This window comes from Rhizophagus irregularis, chromosome 14 (assembly GCF_026210795.1).
Source record: "Rhizophagus irregularis chromosome 14, complete sequence".
NCBI lineage: Eukaryota > Fungi > Glomeromycota > Glomeromycetes > Glomerales > Glomeraceae > Rhizophagus > Rhizophagus irregularis.
The window spans coordinates 686,656-705,906 of NC_089442.1; the positions used below are offsets into that span (position 1 = coordinate 686,656).

At 28.5% G+C, this 19,251-nt stretch overlaps 3 protein-coding genes across 5 annotated transcripts; 2 read left to right on the forward strand and 1 right to left on the reverse strand.

Annotated features, from left to right (window-relative positions):
* Positions 1–7,328: 7,328 nt before the first annotated feature.
* Positions 7,329–8,433, reverse strand: OCT59_005855 (uncharacterized protein; the record flags this gene model as incomplete). Its single annotated transcript, XM_066140885.1, has 2 exons — positions 7,329–7,361; positions 7,489–8,433. 2 exons carry the CDS (start codon positions 8,431–8,433, stop codon positions 7,329–7,331), a joined length of 978 nt encoding a protein of 325 aa, XP_065997729.1.
* Positions 8,434–9,983: 1,550 nt separating this feature from the next.
* Positions 9,984–11,149, forward strand: OCT59_005856 (uncharacterized protein; the record flags this gene model as incomplete). 3 transcript variants are annotated; one of them, XM_066140887.1, is made up of 2 exons in its annotated part: positions 9,984–10,205; positions 10,415–11,149. In XM_066140887.1, 2 exons carry the CDS (start codon positions 9,984–9,986, stop codon positions 11,147–11,149), a joined length of 957 nt encoding a protein of 318 aa, XP_065997731.1. The 3 variants fall into 3 exon arrangements, with proteins under 3 accessions (XP_065997731.1, XP_065997730.1, XP_065997732.1); XM_066140886.1 differs by having other exon boundaries at positions 10,203–10,205; XM_066140888.1 differs by lacking the exon at positions 9,984–10,205 and having other exon boundaries at positions 10,562–11,149.
* Positions 11,150–15,695: 4,546 nt separating this feature from the next.
* Positions 15,696–17,102, forward strand: OCT59_005857 (uncharacterized protein; the record flags this gene model as incomplete). The annotated part of the gene is made up of 7 exons (XM_066140889.1): positions 15,696–15,951; positions 16,214–16,423; positions 16,491–16,574; positions 16,651–16,686; positions 16,754–16,786; positions 16,857–16,956; positions 17,033–17,102. 7 exons carry the CDS (start codon positions 15,696–15,698, stop codon positions 17,100–17,102), a joined length of 789 nt encoding a protein of 262 aa, XP_065997733.1.
* Between the last annotated feature and the right edge of the window lie 2,149 nt (positions 17,103–19,251).

Sequence of the window (19,251 nt, forward strand, 5' to 3'; positions counted from 1 at the left end):
AATAAAGACTAATAAATTCATTTACTGACAAATTGGGTAACCTTATTCAAATTTGTTGATTAATAACTGATTTTAAATTAAACTTTTTTATCATCAAATAGAGAAATCATAAACAATAATTTCATTATATGTAGTATCAATCGCAAAAAATTTTTAACAGCCAAAGCGCCAATCTTATTTTTAAAATATATTATTAAAAATCATATACCAAATTATACCAAATTTACGTTAACAATAAATTAAAATTCACAAATAAAAATCCTTTAATTTCAAATTGATATAATACAGTATACTTAATTTAACGTAAATTCTCCTACAAAATACTAATTTATATTTGGTACTCGTCAAATTTCGTCTCTTCCTCATTAAATTCTTGTACAGAATCTATTAAGATAAAAAATTATATTTGAATAAATTTACAACATAAAACGTCTTTAAAACTTTTAAAACTTTAATTACCTATTTTTGAACGAAAAATCTTACAACATTCTGAAATATTTTAAATTTAATAAATTAATTTTTATTTTTATTTTTATTAAACAGTAATAGTTAGCGAATACAAATTTTATAAACATATCAAAAATGAAAAAGTAAAATAAAAAAATGAACTAAACTATCAGAAGAATCTACTTCGACGGTGGGGCAATTAAATACGAAACTATTAAAGATATAACCAACTACACCTAAAAACCATTTCTTTAATTAACCCACTACCTCCCATACACTAGCCGAAACTTGGTAAGTTGAAGCCCGCCCTGCAGAAGAAAGTAAAATTGACCCTATAAAATTATATAAATCAACTACTAAAATCTACGATGGCGCTACGAAGTAAGATTAGTATAAAATTCTATTATATTTTTGCCAAAATAAATGTAATTTCTAACACTATCTAAAGAATCATAATGAATAATATTATTATTACTACTATTATTATTACGTAATGAACGAACGCTTTTAAACTTTAATTTTTTCTTTTTAGTCAACCCTAACGAACGTTCAAATTCCTTCAAGTGCGAACACCGTGGAATCCAAACCTCTTCAAATATTTCATTGAAAATAAACTGTCTCATTTGAATCAAAACATCAGCAACATTTTTCTTTGTGGTCCAAGAATTCAACAAATCCGAAAGTGACATAGGTATAATTCCTTTAATAATGTCAATAAAAGTAAGCATGTTAGGATCATATGATATATCCCATATATCAAGCGCCATAAGAGCATTGAAATCTTGTATATTATCGTTATATTCTAATATCCAAGTCAAGAGATGATTAATAGTTTTATCTCTAATATTGTTAATGATATCATAATGACCACTACACGTCCATACGTGATTAAAGGTTTCATCATACAATCCACATATAGGGCACATCCAACCATCATATAAGTCAAGCAAAGATTTCTTCATCTGTTCAATTGTAGGAATTTCTTCAATTAACAAGTGAACTTTTTGAGCTTTCGTTTTAGAAGAAGAAACAGAAGTTTCATTGTTATTTATATCACAATTTAAACAACTAAATGTGGATGTCCAGTCAACTTCTAACGTGCGATATTTAGAATTTCTATTCAGATTAATAAATTTTTCTAATCCTTTGTAGTTGCATAAATTTTTCAAAAATGAACGCAGCTTATTTTCAATAATAATACCATTCCAACAAGGAAGAACTTTCATCAAACAAGCGTCTCGTCTAAAACTATATAGCGATCTTGATCAGTATGCGCAATTTTCGCCAAATTATCTACATAATTATTACCCAAATCATCACCATGAGCAGCAACCTTAAACATTTCCACATGCAAGTTCAATGTTAATATAATTCTACATAAAATAGCCCATAAGAAATTATTATTAGCCTTAAAGTATTCTCGTGAGGTTTGAGAAAATCTTGATTTCTTTAATGTTTCAAATTGTGTAATAACGTTAAGCGAATCTGTATTAATCCTAACTTTGCTATTTTTTGGAACAACGCTTAATGCTAAAAGGACAGCTAATAATTCTCCTCTATACGCAGAAGGCCATTTATCAATAGTAGAATAAAATTCGACATGAGGTATATCAAATAAATCACTAATCTGAGCGAACGCGCAACTAATATTACATTGTTCAGTACCTAATTCTATTAATGATCTGTCGGTATAAAATTCAAAAATATAATAATTGTTGTTGTCAAAAGGAGCTAATGTGCGTTGTATAATTAACAAGTCATTTCTTGAAGTTGAAGAATCTAATAGATCCAAAATTATATTCTCTTGCAATTGTGGAGAAATCACGTGATTTTGCGTTAACGCTTGATGTATAATATCATATTTCTTTTTTGCAAAATCAAAAATATTAAAAATATTGAATTCTATTAAGTTTGTAAGTTGACTAGGCGCAAATTGAGAATCTGTTAATAAGGGTACTAAACATTTCCAGTCAGCAGAAAACGTACAAGGTGATCGTGTTGATAATGATGCATTAGCAGCACATCCATATTCCATACATTGATATATATAAGTATGTGTATCAGTACATCGAGACATATCAACATGAAAATGTTTAATAACAGGTCGTTGTGTTTCATCTATTCCTTGAATTTTACCAATAAGTACAGAGTTGAATTGTGGATTATAAAATGCTATTAAAGATCTATTCTTTTTAGTAATATCATATGATCGAGTCTCTTCCACATTATCAACACGAGCGCCAAATAATTGTGTTATATTATGATTCAAATGAACACCATCTAAAGTAATTAAAGATCTAATATCTGAATACCATTTAGTTTCTCTCCATTGTGAAAAAATAGGAATATAAGCCTTAATAAGTATTTCTTTCCATAATAATAAACGAGATTTGTTACCCGAAATAATTTGATCTAAAAATAAAATTTTCTTTTCACGAAGTCTCTCCTTATGTTTAGAATAATATGCATTGTCTACCACATCTTCCAAAGGAATTTTACCACCTTTAATTGTTGGAAAAGTATTACTATCTAAATTTTCTAACGAAATATTATTATGATGACATAATAAAAGCATATTAAGAATATAATTATTTTTTCGTGTATGCGGAACACGATTATAAGGAAGTTTTTTTATCAATGGGCGTGATGTCCATAATTGGTCCTGTAAGGATTTTAAACGAATTTCAGTAACTTTTCCTAATAGACCATTGTCGTTAAGTTGAATACAAAAATCAGTAATCTTGGCTTGAAGTTGATTGTCGTAAAAATCTCTATATCCATATATATAAGGATTATCGAGTATAGCGTTAGGCGCTGAACGAGCGAATTTTAGTTTGTTTTTAAACATCCTTCTAAAAGGAATAATTAAAGATTCTGTTTGTGTTTTTGATAAAGCCATAACTTGTGACCAGTATTCAACTCGAGGAACGATAATTCTATTAAATATATATAAAATATGTTTATCAGTAATCTTCTTTTTATACATAAGATTAACTAAATGGTCTATTTCATTCTTGATCTTGAACATCAAATAATTTCCATCATGTTCAATATTGAAATATACTCCCAGAATACGCATAGGTTCGTGTGGATGTTTGGCTTTAATATTAATTTCTTCACGACCAAACTTGATTGAAATTTTGTCATTATAATTATGAGAATATTTACGCTTCTCAATTGTAGTCCTCATCATAAGCTCAGACTTTTCTTTGTTAATTTGAATATCATTAAGATGATAAAATGTATCAGCGATGTATAACATTTTTTCCAATTTTGATTTTTCATCAGTAATCCATTGAGTATCATCCATATACGCCATAATGGAAACATTTTGTTGATTAAGAACACCTTCTTCTTGAACAACTGATTTTGATATACAAGAAATATTATATCCCAATTGTTGTTTATCAATTTCTGCTAAAAGAGGATCGTAATAAATACACCAAAGCAACGGTGAAATTACTTCTCCTTGATCAATTCCTGTAAGAACATCATAAGGTGCAGTTTTTCCATATGCAGTGATTACTTGATTTTTTCTATCTTTAAAAAGTTCTAAAATGAGGGACGAAAAATCGTTAGGAATTTTAATTCTATCCATCGCTTTTTTGAGTTGAAAAATGTTCACACGATCATAAGCCTTTCCCATATCCTGAGAGAGTATCCATAATTCATTATTATTATCGATTGAATCTTGAATAACTTCATTCATAATCCTTATCGGTTCAAATGTTGATTGTTTAGGCAGACCAGCGAATTGATTTGCCTTTAATACGTTATTATCTTTCAAAATAATTGCTAAACGACGATTTAGCAAGGAAATAAGTGCTTTTCGAGTGGTTTCTAAAAGAGTAATAGGGCGAGAGTTTGATAATTCACAATTAAAGGGTTTAGGTTTAGCAATAGGAAAGACCGTCGCTTCTTTCCATTGTTTTGGTAAATATCCTAATTCTATAATTTTACAAATTAAATAATATAAAATATGATTACAATCATCACTTAGATGTTTCAACATTTCATTTGACACGCCTGAAGGTCCTGTCGCTTTTCCATTAGATAGTTGTCGAATAATATCTAACCATTCATCATAAGATGGAGCGTCCATAATACTAGAATATATATTTTCGTTAATATGAGGCTGTGGTTTATATTGTTCTTTCCATCTGCCTTGTATTGGTTTCTTTCTATTAACAGAGCCCGCCACTATTTGAAAATGACGATTTGTTTCTTCCAGCACCTGATTCTCATCTGTAATTAAAACTTCATTACCATTATGATCTTTCTTATAAATTTTTTCAATTGAAATAGAAACCATTTCTTTTTCTGTAATAGATTGAATCATTCTCCCTTGATCATCTTTATAATTATCACATCGCTTTTTGATGTTAGAGATAATTTGTTCTTGTTCCATAATGTTAAGTTCAAGTTTAAAAACAATTCTCAATTGTTTTCTAATTTCATTAAGTTTGTCAAGATAACTATGGAACTGATCATTATCTAAAAAATTAAAATTATTGTCAGAAGTAACTAACTCATACTTGTCTTTTAACTTAATTATCGCGTTTTGATAATTAATCCATTTGTCGATCATTTCCTGATTTGGATGGTTTCTTAATCCTGTGATACATGAGCGGATTTCTTGAATACGGTTAATGATATATCTTAAATCAAAGTAAACTGACAACTTTTTCTCAGGAGCACATTTGATTTTCTGTTTTATAACTTTTTTGTTTTTTATATTTTCATTAGCAGATTTCATGATAAGTTGTCTAAGAGAATCCCACACATGATCAACATGTTTTCTTTTCGTGATCGAACGATCCTTGAGTTTGATTCTTTCGATTTCATGATCCAAACCAGCACGAAAATTATCCCATGTAAATTCATCATCTTCCTGATCCATTTCATCATATAAAAACACAGTACGAGTTATTTTCTTTTTACTTTTGTTAATCTTAGGTAATGTTTTTCCTATAAATAATTGTGTATCAAGCGATAAAGTGACAGTATTATGATCAGTTGTAAAATGATCATTTTCTATTACAGTACTATTCAAACTTTGGCCAAGTATTGGTAATGAAGCCCAAATATAATCTATTCTTGATTTTTCGTTAGAATCATTAGGCGGAATATAAGTATATATATTTTCGTCATCTTCGTTAAATATCGGAATTGTATCTAAAAGGTGTCTGTTTTCTAGCATTTTGAACAATTTGAAATACCATCTATTATTAACAAATGACATCAAGTATTTTCTATAATTAATGTTGAAATCACCCATAATGATTATTTCCATATTTTTGTTTTTCGCGTCATCAATAACATTTTCGATATATTGATATAGTTCCTCAATTTGTGTTCTTTCTTTTTTGTTAGCGTTAATGTACACCTGAATTAACCTAACATTTTTCTTTTGACTAAAATTTAAGTCTAAATATAAAATGCGGCCTTTATGACCAACCGCTTTATGAACAAATATATCGTATTTATCGCTAACGATAATTCCTACGCCTTGACCTTTACCCCCTTGTTGTGAATAATCAAAATAACCATGGAAACCAAATTGTTGTTGCCAAATTTTTGATTGTCTATAAGAAAGATTAGTCTCGGCTAATCCATATATGTCAATATCATTGTTTTTCATCGTGTCTAACGTGAAAATTAATTTGTCTTTACTAAGGGTACGAATATTCGTAGTAGCTATTTTCGTTATTGAAGAATGGTTTAAAGATTCTTTTGTAATAATTGGATTGTTATTTTCTATTTGGGGGAAATTTTTTTGTTGTTGAATGTTCGAACTAGAAGAAGAAATTATATTATTGTTCATCATAAAAATAATTATACAGCGGAATCGTCAAAAACTTCATCATTATCCCCCAATAATGATGAAGCTGAAGGGCCACCAGCTAACATGTTGTAAAGAGATGAAAGTAAGGATTTAGTTTCCTGGTGATTTTGTTGTATTTGCTTCTGTTGAGCAACAATATTTTGAATGTTTTGATCAGATTTTTGGAATTGTTGTGATTGAATATTGGACTTATTCGCAAGTTCATCTTCATCTTCACTCGATTCAGAATCACTTTTACAGCGTCTTTTTGCTTTAACTTCTGTATTATTATCAGATTGTTGATTTTTCTTTTTCTTACTAACTGGAACTGGATGCGCTTTATCACATTTAAGCGCTTGTTGAGCTGTAACAACTTCACCAATTTGTTTGCCAGTATCGCTAATAAGCGACTCCATATTGAGCAATTTATCTTCAACCTTCCTTATAGTATTAATAATTTGTTCCTTGAATTTTAAAAACATCGGATGGTTATTAAAGTCATCACTATCGTCATCATTATTATCATGATTACTGCGAGGTCTTCCTTGATCACGTGATCCAGAGGGAATATTATTATTAGATTTAGAATTATTTCTGGGCTTTTGTTTAGATTTAGCCGCATCCGCATACGACTTTTTTAGATTTTTCCAATTATCAGCGCCACTAACAAACCATTTAGAATGAGATTTGTTAATATCTTTGTTAGTACAGTCTTTGGCCATATGAGTGGGATTACCGCAAATATTACAAATGCGATCTTCCTCTTTACTCCAGTATAATTGTCGAGTACCAGCGTTGCCCTTTTTGAATTCAATATTCATTTGTCTGGCTGCCACCAAATCATCTCGCGAAGAAAAATGAATGTAAGCATAGCGATATCTTTGATATTTACCACGAATCATAACAGCTGGGATAAAACAAGTTTTCCCTTTACATTGTGTCATAACTTCCTTGAGATCATAACCACTAGTTTGATAATGTAACCCAGATAATCTTAACGAGAATTGTTTCCTTTTCTCGCGTTCCTCTTTGCTCAATAACAATGGTAAAACTCTAACTATGTCTTTGTTAATATGATAACTCCATTGCTCTTTAAAGTAATCAATAGAAGTAGCATCCTTATACGTAATAAAAGCAACTTGGTAAAGACCAGCACCTCTCGTATAAATCTTCTCAATTTCGCCAAGATCTTCAAAGGACTCACGAATTTCGCGTACCTGTCTAAACGCAGGAATATCAATCACTTGAATTGTACGATTATTGGAATTTTGTGACGTATCACTATCCTTGTCATTTGTAGTAGCCACCTTTTCAGGCTTTAATGGGGTAGGTTGAAGTTTCACATTAAACACTTCACCCGAATCACCTTCTTTTTGCTCCTGAATAACAAGTTCTATTTTAAGAAATTGGTCAAATTTTTCTTTGTCCAAAAATGATACCTTCGCCCCTTGCTTTCCCAACGGGGTAACTGGAAGTTGTTTGTTATACTGGATATTATAGGTTTGTAGCGCCTTTTTAATTTTGGTAGTTTTTAGACTTTTTCCTCCAATAAGCTCACCATATGGAACAAGTGCAATGTGTTCTTTTATTTTTTCTATAGTAATGATCGACGGGTCTTTGTTAGAATTACTAGGATCAACATCCATGGGCTGGGACCCTTGATCGGCTTGCAGATTAATCTTATCCTGATTAGGCAAAACAACAGATTGTTGTTGATCCTTATGAGGAGTTGAAATAATTTCTTTGTTAAGAGTCAGAACCTTATTGGTTCCATTCACGTTGTTTACAATATTCTGCGGAGGTAAGGGAGGGTCACGTGACAAATATTTTGCGACCACCTTGGACTTTTCAGTAGCTTTCCCTTTGTCGTTACCAGAAGAAGATTTGGAGTTTGGACCATAAGTATCCTGAACAATTTCTTTTTCCATGTCCATAGCACGTTCAGCTTCCATGGTTTCTGTCAGTTTTTTGTCAGAAGTTGGCTGCGGCTTTTTCCGATAGGTATTCCAAATACTCTCATGATGAGAAGCAGTTTCCTTCGGTGCACTGAAGGTGAACTGGTTTTCAGGACTAGTCGGCCTACTTCCACCTGCTTGGGAATTACGGCTTGAGCTACGTGTTTGTCTACCACCTCTACCACCTCGTTTAGCGTTTCCAGACATTTTCTATAAATTGTTAGATATTTACTGCGGATTTTAAGCGATTTTAACAATTTGCAAGAAAGAGTCCTGATCATAATTTAATAAATTAATTAAAACAATAAAAAGATATTATTGGGCGTTTTTTATAAAACTAGTAACGATTTTGTTGATCATTTGTTGATCATTTATTTTTAAATTTATTATAAATTTTGTCACGAGATTTTCTATGGAAATCATTTCTCAATTTGTTATTAAAACACCTGCTGAATTGCCTCGAAATTGAAAATCATTTCTCTTTTTATAAAAAAATTTCCTTTTTGGTAAAAAACTCTCAAATTAATCTTATATAACTTTATATGTAAATGACAATGACAATGACAATGACAATGACAATGACAATGTCAATGTCAATGTCAATGTCAATGTCAATGTCAATGTCAATGTCAATGTCAATGTCAATGTCAATGACAATGACAATGAAAAAAACTTCTAATGCCAACTTTTCGCAAAAACTCTTCCTGTGCCACTGAAAATACCTGTTAAATTGAGACATCATTTAATATTTGCATGTTTTCATTTGTTTGCTGATCAATTTCGCTATTATAATATTATTTACTGTTGTAGCATTTTCGCTATAATTTAAAAAATTTTTAAATAATTTTAACAAAAAACGTTTTATCGTTAATTAATAAATTATAGTTTTTCAATTTAATTTTTAAAATGTTAATTTCAAAATAATACATGTATTATGACAATTTCTCTCTATAAAAAAAATAAAATAAATAAAATAAATAATAAGTAGAGGTTAGAACCATCCAAAAAAACCTTAACCAGTTAATATGAAAAATATTTAAAATTTTTTTTTACTTAAAATTGTACCAATTTTCGATTTTACTAACGCTAATACATTTAGTTGAAAAAAGACTATTTGAATCACTACCATTATTAATAAATAGGAAAAAATTCGGTATTAAATTTTGAGTTTGGAAACATATAACTGAATTACTAAGTCTCTGGGCAGCATTAAGTAAATCTGATCAGAATTACTGATATATTTATGGTCAAAACAGTTTTAACCAGTTAATCCTGCTAATAAGATCCTTGTGTTAATTAAATTTTGACAATAATTTGTCTTATGGATTATAAAATTTTGATATTTAACACTTTTGGGATTATAGAATTTGATTATGAGGATAATGCACCATTGGAATTTTAATGGATGAGTTCCCTTCAGTGTACAAAAAGTTTTAGAAAAATTCCGAAAATCTTCTGAAAAATACTACAATCTGCAGTAAAATGTCCAAAATTATTCAAGATTTAAAAAATTTACCAGATTTTTCAAAAACCTTTTAGAAAATCTGGCAAAATTGAGTAGATTTTACACTGGCCCCCTTTCTTGAAGTGATACAATTAATTATGATAATCAAGTTTTTTCATCTTGTACTTTACCAATTATATAAAAATCTGTAATGCTTTATTCACATTTATAGATAGTTTGCAGGTGTTTTTTTCTCTACACTCAAAATAATATAAAATCTTTCAATTTTTTTTTATCAAAAAAATTAAAAAAAATGACCGCTACTCTGTCAGTTATCGCACTTGTAGTACGTTTAAGAGAATCCTCTCACACAGCATTTGGGGACGCTATCTATCGTGAGAAAGTTTCCAATGAAAATCCTGTTTTTGGATTCAAACAGTTTTCAAACGCGCTGCACGATTATAATGAGGCGTTTAAAGAAGGGGACTTAGTCCATTTTGGTGGAAAGTTCACTATTGATGACAATAAATTAATGGTAAGTAATTTTTGTATGTATCTAAGGAATAATGACATATAATAATTTTATTAATAATTTTATAATTTACTTAATAATAATAATTATAAAAATGATAATAATCTAATAATAATAATTATAAAAATTTATAAAAATGATAATAATTTAAATAATTTTTTTAATATTAATTACAAATATAATATTTTCATTTGTCTTTTTCATATAAACAGCTCTTAGTTGAAGCGGCATGTGTGCTAGAACCTCAATTAGGACGTAATGGAGAACGTTTAAAATGGGAACCTGAAAAAATTCCATCAACAAAGCCGTTCGTTCATATCACTACTTCTGCTTGTGAACCATTGTCAACATCAAATAATATGAATTTTGTTAAAACCAAATCGTTGATCTATTCACCATTTCATTCTGCTGCACGTTACATTAATTTTGAGATTGGATATTCAAGTGAATCAAAATGGCTTGAATTTGCCAATTTTTTCGTCGCTGGATTTCTTGAAACAATTTATACAGACGGATCAACAACATACGTACAGATAGATGCAAAGTTGATCGATTATGATGTTCGATTTCGTACTTCAACTTCAAGTAACAATTACCAACCCTCACCACAAAGATCAACCACCAACGCATTTGCTCAAAGGAGGAATAAATCAACTCCTAATTCACCAGTAAAAACACATATTACCCCAAAATCGGATTCAAATACCACAGAAATAGAAAATGCATATGAAGAAGAAAGTGATAATGATTCAGACAAAGAAGATACAGTAGGAACAAATCAATCTCCTATAGACCTGGTTATGATAGATGATAATACGCCTATTAATGCTAATAAAACTAAAAAACGCCAATTATCTGATTTGTGTGATGGTGAAATTGATCAACCTATTAAACCGAAAAGAAGTTATAATAAAAAAGGAGGTCGTGGAGGACGCGGAAAGAAATAAAAATTATTTTGCGTATTATACAAATAATAAGAAAATATGTCAAAAATCATTTCCATAAATTATAGAAATTAAATCTTAAAGAAATTAGTAACAGAAAATTTAGTATTATTCACAAGGATCCACATTTTTTTGTTAAAAAAATATTTTTTTTCTATAATAATTTGTTTCACTTCTTTTAAAAAAAGAATATACATATATTTTCTTATATATAATAAAAACATAAAATTTATGATCTGAAATTATGATATAATGGTTTAATTTTATTAAAAAAAATAAATCTTTTTATAACGAGTGATTTCGTAACTAATTAATGTACACGTTAACATAATTATTTATGCTACACATAAATCTAATCTAAATTTATCAAAAAATTTTCTTAATACTGCTTAATACAGGTTAGAATTTTTGCCAATTTACTTTTAATTTATTCATAATTTTAATATTATTTTACAATTTTACAATTGTAATAGCAGGAGATATAATTTGGCCTATCGGTCATATATGTAATACGTATTACCAATTTAAATATAGGATTTCCGATTTTAATATTGCAACATGTGATCACGTATTACGGTTATTAACAAAGAATTTTTTTATTTTTTCAGCTGATTATTTTTTTGTCTTTTCGTTTACAAAAACCTAATAAAATAGAAGTAAAATTTTATTTTTTTTCCTTAAATATAAACAAACACATTTAAATTAAATAACTCAGAATTTAAATATAAACAAATATTATAGTTTATTTACACATATTTCAAATTATGGTTTGAGCATTTTGGCCAAAGTAAATCTTGCTCTTTAATTGAAAGTAGTTCAGCAAGTTTGAAGCTGTTAAGATATTAATCTACATGAAAGCACAGTTAATATTTTTGGAGTTATTTACATTTTTACATAATAGTACTAAGTTACAAAATTTTTTTTACCTTCAGAGCGTATTTTGGGCAGTTTAGTCAAAGTAAATCAACTTCTTATATTAATTGAAAGTTTTTTGGCGGGTCAAAATCTGCTTGGATATTAATTTTCATGAAGGTACAGTTAATACTTGAAGAGTTATTCACGTTTTTCACAATGGAATTTTATTTTTTCTATTTTATCACTTTAGAGCGTATTTTCGGCACTTTAGTCAAAGTAAATCGACTTCTTATATTAATTGAAAGTTGTTCAGCGAGTAATAATCTGTTCGAATATTGGTTTTCATGAAGGTACAGTTAATACTTGAAGAGTTATTCACGTTTTTCACAACGGTACTCATTCACGAATTTTATTTTTTCCGTTTTATCACTTCAGAGCGTATTTTGAGCACTTTAGACAAAGTAAATTGACTTCTTATATTAATTGAATGTTGTTCAGCAGGTGATAATCTACTTGGATATTAATTTTCACGAAGGTACAGTTAATACTTGAAGAATTATTCACGTTTTTCACAACACGAATTTTATTTTTTCCGGTTTGTCACTTCAGAGCGTATTTTGAGCATTTTAGTCAAAGTAAATTGACTTCTTATATTAATTGAAAGTTTTTCAGTGGGTCATAATCTGCTTGGATATTAATTTTCATGAAGGTACAGTTAATACTTGAAGGGTTATTCACGTTTTTCACAACGATACTCATTCACGAATTTTATTTTTTCCATTTTGTCACTTCAGAGCGTATTTTGAGCATTTTAGTCAAAGTAAATTGACTTCTTATATTAATTGAAAGTTTTTCAGTGGGTCATAATCTGCTTGGATATTAATTTTCATGAAGGTACAGTTAATACTTGAAGGGTTATTCACGTTTTTCACAACGATACTCATTCACGAATTTTATTTTTTCCGTTTTGTCACTTCAGAGCGTATTTTGAGCATTTTAGTCAAAGTAAATTGACTTCTTATATTAATTGAAAGTTTTTCAGTGGGTCATAATCTGCTTGGATATTAATTTTCATGAAGGTACAGTTAATACTTGAAGGGTTATTCACGTTTTTCACAACGGTACTCATTCATGAATTTTATTTTTTCTGTTTTGTCACTTCAGAACGTATTTTGAACATTTTGGTCAAAGGAAATCGACTTCTTTTATTAATTAAAAGTTGTTTAGCAGTCAAAATCCAATTTTCATGAAAATGCAGTGGAGTAATTTATATTTTTTATGATCATACTATACTGAATTGCAAATAAATTTACATTCTTTAATGTATTTTTAAAATTTAAATTTTTATTTAATATTACTTAATAAATAAGGTTGCTTGCCGAAACTAGAGGGTTTCGGCAATACTTTCTATATGATTTAATTAGAGTTTCAGCATTTAAACAATTTATAAGAATAAAGACAATATGATTTTTTGTATGTAAATATTTATTTTATAATATTTAATATTAAACTAATAAAATATACGATTAAAAATATAATAAAAATTAAAATTATCTTCTATGTGGGGACCTGCTTCTACCTCTTCTTCTATCTCTACTTCTGTCCCGTCTTCTATCTCTACTTCTGTCCCGTCTTCTATCTCTACCTCTATCTCGTCTTCTATCTCTACTTCTTGATCTACTTCTTGATCGAGACCTTGATCGAGACCTAGATCGCGACCACCTTCTTTCCCTTCGAAATCTATATTCATATCGACGTCGATCATGCGCAGCATGCCGCCGTTGATACTCTCGTCTAAACAGATCTAAAATCCAATAAAAATATTAATGAATTGAATGAATTGCCTAAATAAAATTAATTTAAAATAATAATTAATAATAATTACCAGTTTGTAACCAGAATTCATCATTCATATCGGCAAAATACGCTCTATCGAAACTATTTGGGCTTGTAATAGGAATGCCGTCATCATTATTATTTATTATTCTACTGAGGTTTTCATAACCTCGTTTGAGGGCATTCCATTTTGTATAGCACTGCCTGGGTGTCGCTGCAAATCCCGTTGCAGCGAACACCCTATTTGCTATTATTGTCCATGCATTAACATGGTAGCGGTTTGCAATTCTTTCGAATTGCTGATGTAAGTTTCTTCGCTCCGCAATTAACTGCCTAGCAGCATTAATCGTCCATTGGAATACTGGTGGTGGCGGTGGAACAAAAGGTACTAATGCTGCCATTTTTTATTTTTTATGATTTTTTTGTAACTTGAAAATTAAATACAATTTGAAAATTAAAATACAATTTGGTTTTGAATTGCGAAAAAAAAATTCAAATTTCATAATATTTATAATAATTTTAAAATTCGTTATAATGTTTAAAACATGAACTGATGAACATAATAACATTCTACATAATTAAAGTATTTGTAACAAAATAAACACAGTTTTGATTTTAATGTAATAAATTTAATTAACGCAGTTCTAAATTTTTTTTTGTAATGCAGTTCTTAAAATTTATTGATCTAATGTAATAAATTTAATTAACGAAGTCCTTAAAACTTATTGATTCTAATATAATATGCTTATCCTTATTCCTTAATTAAATTGCACTATTTTTAAAATATAATATGCTTATCCTTATTCCTTAATTAAATTGCAATGTTTTAAAATATAATATAAAATTACAATTGCCTGCATTGCCTGCATAATTATATGTTAACTGGACTTTGATCGCGAATATTTTGCCCTGCATAATTACATCATTTATTTCCTAAATAGTATCATTATTTAAATCACATGATATTAGAATTAATTCTCATTGGATTAACTATTGTAATTATTTCTCATTATTATTATTCCTCACTATCATCATAATTATCGTCATTAACACTTTTATTAATAGAAAATTTAAAAACAAATTTTTATAGTGATAAAAAAATTATTAAAAATACTAAATAAATAAAAGAATTACAATGATGGAAAAAAAAATGACTGACTGAAAAAGGAATAATATTCATTTAAAAAAAATTTGTAATTACAAAAACTGAAAATAACTGGATAGCTGCATCAGGACCCTGAACAATACATATAAAGGTCACATTAAAATCAAAATTTTTTACTATGATCAATAAGCAAATGATTTTGGATTCTATCTCGCCAATTATAAGTGATCTACCTACTACTAATTTGTGATACTACAGACATCCCTCGCGCTCAAATTTTGTGTTCTTACAAATCTCTCCTTATAAATTCATTTGATAGATTTCTATTATTGGGGCTTTAAAAGTTCCTTTCATTATTTTACATAATTTACAATTATAGGTTAAATTATTGAAATCAGTATCTTAATTTTTAAAATTAAATAATCCTAATTATTTCTAAAAATAAATTAATGGTCACGACTTATTAATTTTATTATTTTAACTCCTTAAATTAACTTATCGAGTATTACTATTTTTAGACTATTTTCCTTTGTTCTGAAAATAATTTTTCTGATATGATTTTCCTTTTCCAGAATTTTCCCTCATGTAACATTTATCCTTTTATTTGTTTTGCTAATTTTTACATGTTTACGCGTCACATCTCTTCATTATATAAGTATCTTCATTTTTCCTTCCTTTCTTGTTTTTACTTAATATTTTTCAAAATTTTCCTTCACTACACCTTTACTACACATCTATTTGTTCCTTCTCAAAATGGTTGCCACTAGGAAATTTACCACCACTTCTGCTTTAATTGCTGCTCGTCTTTCTACTACTGCTGCTCGTCCTTCTACTACTGCTGCTCGTCCTTCTACTGCTGCTCGTCCTTCTACTGCTGCTCGTCCTTCTACTACTGCTGCTGCATCAAATAAGAAACGCTGTCGACGTTCTGCCACCTCTAACCGAAAATCTAAAAATCGCTTGAAGGCTTTGAAAGCTGCCAGAAAACCAAAGGTTCAACTTCTTGAAGGTGGGTATTGTACGCAAGGTTTACTAAATGATCTTAAAAGAGGTTGCCTGCAGACAGTATATTCGTATTCTCAGGGCATGGTTCTTGATGGTTCATTACCTGTAGACGGAGTATTCATATTCCCAGTGTCCAGTTCTTAAAAGGATTTTACCTTCTGCAGATCTTTTCTAAACTATCGACTTTATCCACTTAGTTCTCGAACTAACTATCCAATTATTATCATATACACATATATACATATATTTTTTTTAATTTAATTCAGAGGAACTTGAAAGTTGTTGTCGTCATCTTAATCATATTCAGAAACAACTTAATGAGGCACAAGACTCCCTTCATGACAGTATTCAACTAAGGTCTCAGCTGGAAGATGATCTGACTATTGCACGATCAAAAATATTAGACCTTGAAGATGAATTAACGAAGCAGCGAAAAGAACAGAGAATGTTGGGTAAAAAGTATATGGAACTAAAAGGTATATTTCAATATTATATCTTTTAACTGTTATTATATATTATTTCTTTAATTAAAAATTTTATTAGAAGAGAATTATACCATTAAAACTCGTCAACTTCGTTCTCATTCTACTACTCCCGCTACTCCTATACCATCACAACTGACTAAAAGTAAATCTAAAAAGAAAGTAAAATTTGCCACTTGATTTCTGTATTTTGGAAAGGCTTTTATTTCTTCTTTTTTTAGGTTTATGGATGATTCTTGGACAATTATTCATGGTAGGTTTATTTGTGTGGGTGTTAATGGTGACGTTATTAAACTACATTAACATCCCTTTTTTTATTTTTAGATTCCCAGATAATTTTAAACAACATTCTTCATGGTAGATCCTTTGCATGGTGTTTAATGGTGTATTGTTTAATAATATTAATGCCTTTTTTTATTTTTTTTAGATTTTTGGATGGTGTCAATAAATTTTTTGGATAATTATGTGATGGTTTTAATGGTAGTACTAACCCCATTATTTACTTTGTTTTCTAGGATTTTATTATGGTACGTAGGTTTTTTATTAAATTTGGTGATAATGGTGCTATTAAACAAAACTAATAATGCCTTCTTATTTTTGTAGCGTTTTTTGGATAGGAAACGCAAATGACATTAGACGCGATGAGATATCAAAGACATCTGAGACGTATTAGAAGTTTTTTGTTGGAATCGAACCAACTGGAAAAATGTTCCAAACCATTAACAACATTTATAGTTTAGAAAGATAAAATATTAATGTAACACATATAATAAATATCTAGTTTTAAGCAAATAAAATAAATAAATGATGTTTATTAATAAATAATAATATACAATACACATAAAAATCAGTAAAATATCGGGATATATCAGGATATATTATCAATGAAACATTGTATTTTGATAATATACGGCAATAATTGAAAGTGCGAAAATTATTAGTACTCCATAAGTATTGCTCCGATTACTATGAAAATTTACGTGCAGGTAGATTCGACATCGCCGAACAACATTACTTAAACTTGAAAAGGCGATTACATTTGACTAAAATGCATTCCGAGCGTACCGACGTTAGTAAAAAAATAAAAAAATAAAAAAATAAAGTAATATTATTGTGAAAAATACAATTTTTTTTATGAGTATGATGTCTAATTTTATGAGAATTAGATGTAATAAGTTCAATAATGTATTTGAAAACAAATTATCAGTTTAAAAATTTATTTTATAAAAATTTTTGAACGTGTGAAATTTAATTTTATTTTTTATATATAAAAAATTACTCCTGTTACGCAAATCTATATATGACTATTCATTTCTAATTTATTTGCTACGCAAATACAAATATGACGTTATGGAAATTTTACCCCTAAATACGCAAAATTCTATATGACTTAATAAAAAATTTTATATGATGAATAAGCAAATTTTTTTGTTACCGTTCATTCCAAAAGGATGGGAATAGAAAAATTATTATTAATACAACTGAGTTTTTTTGTAAAAAAAGTGATTAAAATTTCATTAACTGGAAAAATTATATTAGCAATAAAGAATTGTGTACATATGAACATATGACCTGACCGCTAATCAAATAACATGGACAGATCATGTTACATAATTCAAATTATTTATACAGACAGTATGACAGAATATTTCTCGGTTTACACAATTTTTTAAAAAGCTATCAATCGGCCGGTAAGTTGTACAACCGATACCAAAACTGCATATATATATAGTAAATAAATAATATTAAATTAATATTAATAATAAATAAATATTGCACATAATTATAATTTATTTATTAAATATATTAAATAATTCACTCAGTTTATACAATTATCGATCAGCCAGTAAGTTATATGGCCAATACCAAAACTGTGGTTTTTAATATATATATATAGTTAATAAATAATATTAATTATTTATCAATATATTAAATAATTTTAGATATAACAGCTAAGTCATATATATAGCGAATAATAATTGCATTAATTACATGATAAATAAAATGAATAATCACGTATTTTACATTATTTTTAGGAAAAAACTGGTAATTAATTACCAGAATTACAAATAAGAAAAATAAGATAATAAAATCCATGTATTACATAACACATATGATCTTCGGGAATCGGATATTTTGGCAGGTTTCGGCCTATCTTAAGATTCGGCCTAATTTTGAAGTTTCAGTCAAAATTACAAATTTCAGCCAAAATTTTGGATTTCTGGAATTTTATTGGTTAAACCCTTTCACAATTTAAAAATAGGGTTTTAGTAAAAGACCCTTTATTTTGGTATATTAACACTGAAATGTAATTAAAATTCTTACATTAATAAATACATTTTTAATTTTTTCATATAATATAAAACTATGAGTTTTACTGTTAATCATTGGAGAGTTGAAGTATCAGATAATGATTCTGAATCTTATTTGAACTCAGAACATGAAAATTTTGATAGTTCATTATTTTCAAGTTATGCAGTTCGTCAACAAGCTAATGCAGATCATTCTCGAATTCCAATTCAACCATCTTTGTCTTCTGCAAACATCACCTTTAGAGCTTATTTTCCATCCTGGCAACCTTCTATAAAATTGTGTAACTTACAAGATCGGTTTAATACAACTATTCTTACTCAATATCCATGTGTTCCATGTAGTTATTGTTCTCGTTTACAGTATCCAACAAAGGCAAAGTGGGAACTATATGATAGAACATTTAAATATCCTTTAGAAGAAGCTTATTCAAATAATCCACAAATCACATTAGTTTTTCATACTGATGATTCTCAACCTGCACGTATAGCAACATGTTCTTCTTGTTATAA